General features: G+C 43.3%; 1 protein-coding gene across 2 annotated transcripts in view; it reads right to left on the bottom strand.

Moving 5' to 3' along the window:
- Positions 1–3,159, bottom strand: part of mak16 (MAK16 homolog (S. cerevisiae)) — a 5,624-nt gene extending 2,465 nt beyond the window's left edge. Inside the window, exons 1-5 of one of the 2 annotated variants that reach the window (XM_008303340.1) lie at positions 3,008–3,159; positions 2,427–2,476; positions 1,658–1,767; positions 1,515–1,579; positions 51–202 (exon numbers count right to left, since the gene is read on the bottom strand). In XM_008303340.1, coding sequence (XP_008301562.1) covers positions 51–202; positions 1,515–1,579; positions 1,658–1,767; positions 2,427–2,476; positions 3,008–3,022 — 392 coding nt within the window. In that variant the 5' untranslated portion in view covers positions 3,023–3,159. Of the gene's footprint in view, positions 1–50; positions 203–1,514; positions 1,580–1,657; positions 1,768–2,426; positions 2,833–3,007 lie in introns of those variants that run through there. The other variant, XM_008303339.1, reaches the window with a different exon arrangement.
- Between the last annotated feature and the right edge of the window lie 2,879 nt (positions 3,160–6,038).

Raw genomic sequence — 6,038 nt, 5'->3', positions numbered from 1 at the left:
CAGTAACGCAGTACATTCTGCAGTAACGCAGTACATGTTGCAGTACTCACTGTCTCTTGAGCACCAGCTTGCGCATGCGGATCAGGTACTGGGTGATCTTGGTGAACCTCTGCTTGCACTTGTGTCGGAGGAAGCGAGGCCAGTAGATGAGGTTCTCGTCGATCTGCTCCAGAGCTCTCTCATAGTTCCTGCTCAGCTTCACCTGGAACCACAAAACGGAGGAGACCTCAAGTCTGGACGATGATTTAACCAGAAACAGCGAACCAATCAGGATCAGAGGATCCAAATCAAACACTAAAACGTCGGGGGGCGGCTTTTTGCCACTAAAACGAAGGTTCACACGTCTCAGAGCTTCATGAACGTCTTCAGAGCAGCAGCCGACTTTGATCTGCTGATTATTTCAGAAAGTCTGAGGTTCTGCTTTGAACAGGTTCAGACGTTCAGATTTGACACTGAACACTCTTAAAGGTGAAGCGTTCTGTTTGCTTGAACATGTGACGGATCAGCTGCAGGAAATACATCAGATTTTAAACTAAATGATTAAACAACGGAGTGAGGACGAGCTCCACAGTGTTTTATTTGAGACATAAACCAGGTCCAGTTGGGTTTCTGTTCAGTCTCTATTATCCTGAGACAAACAGACACCAGGTAGCAGCACGCTGACACCAGCAGTGTGAAGCTTCAGGCAGAATCAGGTGAACGGTTCTGACAGATAGACGTTGAACGTCAGCAGCGGACCGGCTCGTATCAGGAAGTCTGACGTGTGTCTGTATAAACTGTCTGACTGGAAACATACGAACTCACATCAGCTTCCACCACAGACACGTGAACTTTGCTTCAGTCCAGCTCCAAAAAACACTCGTTTCATTTCGTTGACGGTTTGTTTTCCTGCTTTGTTTAACTGACTGAATGATTATTATTGTTGTATATAATATATGTTATATTGATTTAAAAAAAAAGAAAAAAAAAGAAAGAAAGGTGAGCTTTTACAGGATTGAATTTCACTTCTGGGATGAATAAAGTATTTTTCATTTCATTTTCATTTCATTTCATTTGTTTACAGATTTGGGTGTTTCTGGAGGCACAAAATGTTCTCAGTGTGTTCTAGGAATAAAAAGTTCTTCCTCCATACAAACCTTCAACATATAAACAGGAATAAAACTGAAAAATGTCTCAAAATATGAATTAAACGCCCCAGAATGTTTGAAAAAACAGAAAACTAACACGAACAAAGGTCCTACCAGTATTTCTAAATGATCAAAAATTCATAGAGTAACAGAAAAATATTTATTTTTAGAAGTAAAGAGAACAAAAGTTCTGAAACCAACAGTCAGAGTTTGGGCTGAAGTGCAGGCGGTGACGGAACCTAAACGTCTGAAGTTCATCATGTGGAGCTTTGATCCTCACCAGCGCCACTAACGTCAGCGCTAGAGGAGCTGAAACAAGAACCACTGAGACGGGACCAGAACATAAGTTCTAAAAAACACCAAGAATGAAGTGAGAGGCGAGCTCACCTTCTCCCACATCCTGGCAGGAAACGCCGCCCTCTCGATCACCTTCATGTAGAGGAAACACTGACCTGCAGCACAGAACACACGTTACTCATCGGGTCGGACCCGTTGGAGGCTCGGGGCCGACGGGTCGGACGAGGCGTTACCTTTCTCCTCCCTGATGGTGGCGTACTGGCTGTTGGCCAGCGGGCAGGACGAGCGGTTGCACAGCCCGGTGATGTTGTACTCGTTCCGACAGAAGTTCTGACTCTTGGTCCTGGAACAAAAACCAACACCAGGTCCATTTAATAGATCTACAGCTGATCGGTGGAATCAGTCCACAGCGTCTCATCGGCTCAGAAAGGATTCAGTCAAAGGTTCTAAAAACGTGTCTCTGGTTCAGTTTGTCCGCCAGAACCGAGTCGGATCAGAGAGTTAAAGCCTTTTACAGCCATGAGCTGTGGTGAGAACGGCTTCCAGCAGATCTGATGACTGGATGGAGGAAACGTTCTAACATCTAACATCAGTAGAACCTGATGTGGTGAAGGTGGACCAGACAAGGTTCTGGTTTAGATATTTATATGTCAAAATGCCAACTTGAGTCCATTTGGACCATTTTTAGGGAATTCTGGAAAAGTTTTGAGTCGTTTTAAACACATTTTAACCACTTTAGACAGATTTGGATTCAGTAGAACTTCTAGCCTCATTCGAGTCCTTTTGGGCCGGTTCTGAGCTGGTCTGGACACATTCTGAATCATTCTGGAGATTTATTTTGCTTTGTGAGACCGTTTGGAGTGACCAGATCCTCTGTCAACGCGTCTGAAGACGTCACTGCAGCTTTGTGAAAGAACCGTGTGGATGCCGTAGAAACTGGACCAAACCGCTTCACAGAGTCTCAGAGTGAAACCCGACGAGCGGCTTGGGTCGGACACTCACTTGACTTTGAAGGAGCAGAACTGTCTGTTTCCGATCACGTCCCAGATCACCTGCAGGAGACAGTTCAGCCAATCAGATTCACCGTCATACCTGGACTTATTCACCTCAGCACACCTGCTCAAACACTCCGGACCTACAGGTTTCATGAGCCAGACCCTCCAGTTATGAACCAGTAGGTCACACAGAATCCATCAGAACATTCACTGAGTTGAACTGAACACATGAAGGAGCTAAATGCTAGCTGGAGGTGGACCATGGCGGCCTGGACCGATCCACAGGCCTCTGAGCTCTGATGGTTCCGAGTGTTTGTAGAAAAGCCTGAAACTTTAACTTTCAATGGACTGTAACAGAACACAGGCTCCAGTTAGCTTAGCTTAGCATCAAGTATCTCCCTTCCTGTTTTAACTTCTATGGAGGCATCATTTATAACCAGAACCACGCAGCTCGGTCACTAAAACACGGAGGTATCGGGTGTCAAACAACCACAATCCGTCTTTTTAACTCAGACACCGGCCAGCTAACGTTAGCACGCAGCCTTAGCATTGCACGTCAGCGGCTTCCGGTGGATTTGCGACACTCACGTCGTCGTGCTGCATCTTGAAAACCTCTCGGAGCTTCTCGCAGCTTCACCGAAGATCCCGCAGTTTGTTCCGACTGAATTTAACGACAGACTTTGACGTTGAGAAGCTGTTTATCAGACGCTGGAGCCACATGGACGATCAGGGAGCCGCCATCTTTGTTTGGATGCGAATCTCGCTGCCGGTTGGGCGAACAGGCACCGTGACGAAGTATCGCGATACTTCTGAAAGACCCGAAGTACTTCTTATTTCGTGGACTATTTAGTTTGAAAAACGTCTGAAAATATCAAACAACAAGTGATTTTATTAAACAAATGACTCAAAGTGACGCTGAGGACGTAAAATCTGGTTTAAAAACATAAAAATAAAACAAGGAACCTAAATATTAATATTTATTACATGTAAAATCGATAAAAATAAGATAAAAGTTAATTTTTAAAAGAGATCGATCGAATAAAGTCTATTTAATCATATAATAAACAATAACAGAAGGCTAAAAGCAAAGAAATGTAGATGAAAGATCAAAACAGATAGAAAAAGATAAAATGGATTAAAATAAATCTGCAGAATAAAAACATTTTGGTTTAATCTGCTGGTGGTTTTATGACTCGTCTGTTTCATTCTGCTGCTGGTGTGAAGCTCTGCCTAAAGATAAATATGATCATGTGGTTTGTTCATACTGTGATTTATTCCTTCCTCTGTCTCTGTGTTGGTGTCCACAGTTCACATCCTCTGTGTGTTTGTCATGCAGGTTCTGATCCAGACTGTGGTACCGCTGGTTGGATGCTGACACTGTGTGCTGGTATTCTGCAATAACGAAGCTGAATCCATTTAATCCAATTAAACCAATAAACAATCATTCAGCTGTGTATTCTGATCGCACTAAGTTCCATTTCTGTGTTTTATCAGAGTTATTTATTGTATTTTGTGTATTTCAGAGTCAGAACCAGCTTTAATGGCCCAGTACCACACAAGGACTTTGGTTCCGAGTGTCGCCCCGGGAATGAGCAGGAGAATAAAACCTAAAGTAAAACAACTATAGAGAGAAAAAATAAAATAAAACAAATAATAATAAATCAAATAAGATAACAAACACGTGCCAGACGTGTGTTTTATTGTGTGTGTGTGTGTGTGTGTGTGTGTGTGTGTGTTCACTCGTCTGCGGAGCTGCAGTTTCCCTCCGCTCCGCAGGTGTCGCTGCAGCTCCGTGTTTCCGGCTCTCTCCCACAATGCACCGCGGCTCAGAGGCTACAAACCGCCGCTTTACGGACTCCAGCGGCCCGTAAAACAGAACAATCCGACATCATCCGGTAGCGTTCCGTCTCCGGTGCCGGTAGAAGCTGGACACGCCGGTGCACAAACCCAACACCGTCAGTCTAACGGCGGCGGCAGAGCTACACATGCGCTGTGCGACGTGACGTCAGCCTGATCCTTCGGTTCATGAGCATGATGATTGGTTCGTTCACGGCGCCTCCGTGAAAGGTGCAGCCTCACCTTGTTACGCTCTGCGCCTCAGACCGTCTGACCTGAACCGAGGGACCGTGAACGCAGCACAGAGAGAGGCGTTCAAGTGACGAGTTAAGGGAGTAACGACAGTAAAACATTAGTAAGTTATTATCAGCAGATTTTAGCATGAAGCTACCGCAGCTCGTCTCCATGAGCAGTCCAGGGAATTTTCTTCATCTGCAAATATGTAAATGAGCTGTTATTTAATTAAATATTGGATCATTTTCTTTAAATTCCAAATCAGACACGTGAACATTTAATAAATCAGCCTCATCATTGTTGTTCATTATTGTTAAATATTTATGTACACATAGAAAAGTCAGGAGAGAAGCAGGAAGCACCGGGAGGTAGAATATATGATAATATATGATAATATAACATAATATAATATATGATAATATACGATAATATAATATAATACAATATAATGTAATATATATATAATATATAGAAGTGCAGCCGTTAACGAGCTCTGCAGCACTAATTAAAGTCTGAGGGTTCATCTGAAGTTTCAGATGGTCGTTTTTTCAGCCCTCTGACATTTATTTCATAGAAAACAAGTCATTTTATGTTTGTTTGTTTCTTCATAAGAGCTGTGGCGTCATGTGATCAAACGGCCATTTAAAGGCTTAAACAGCAGCAGTGATTGAATGTTTGGTGTTCTGATGAGGACAGAAGCTGATTGAAGCTCTGAGCAAAACAAACAGAACAAAACATGAATCTGTTGTTGTTGGAGCAGTTTGGGGGCATTTCCGTCCTCTAATATCCTCCAGGGGTAGTAAATCTGCCCCCGGTGTACCTTTAATCCAGGAAACAACTTGAAATTTAAGATTTTTTATGAAAAAAAAACTTCCTACAAAAAACCTTTTCATACGCAGCAACACAACAACAGCTACGGACAGAAAATGAGCAAACAGGTCGTGGACACTCTGAGGCTTGAGCCCAGCGCTGCTGCATCAGCCTGGTTTCATCGATGTGCTGCTTCAGTCTGAACATAAACGTGATTCACATTCACCACAGTTTAGTCTGAAGATATTCTCACTTCGATGTTCACATTTCTACCTGAAACCAACAGGACAGCCTCCAGCTGGTCGTGCTGCCGTCGACGTGCTTCAACTGTTTGAACTTTACGAGAAACCGTTTGGTGTCTTTGAATCAGCAGCCGAAGCCTCAGGATGGATTTCACTCAACGTCAGAAGCATCAGTAAAAATATTACGTTTCTTTTTATCCGTCTAGGACGAAGAAACGCCGGATTTTTACATTTAAGAAGCTGAAAAAGTAGAAAGTCTTGTATTAAAAAACGCTAAGACGATGATGATGACTGTTTGGTTTGTTTCCTGTTGATCAGTTCATCATAAACTCTGACAATCAATCAATCAATCAATCAATCAATCAATCAATCAAACCGTTCATGTGTTTGATACAAGAGCAGCGTAGAAATGGACAAACTGATGGACGACTTCTCAGATCCACTTTGAACCTCCAGGTGTCAACCAGAAGCTCTGAGACCTTCTGACCAAACTCAAG

This window comes from Stegastes partitus, unplaced genomic scaffold (assembly GCF_000690725.1).
Source record: "Stegastes partitus isolate 25-593 unplaced genomic scaffold, Stegastes_partitus-1.0.2 Scaffold1984, whole genome shotgun sequence".
Lineage (NCBI taxonomy): Eukaryota > Metazoa > Chordata > Actinopteri > Pomacentridae > Stegastes > Stegastes partitus.
Note: the sequence above shows the minus strand (reverse complement) of the source record. Positions and strands in the feature narration are given on the sequence as shown.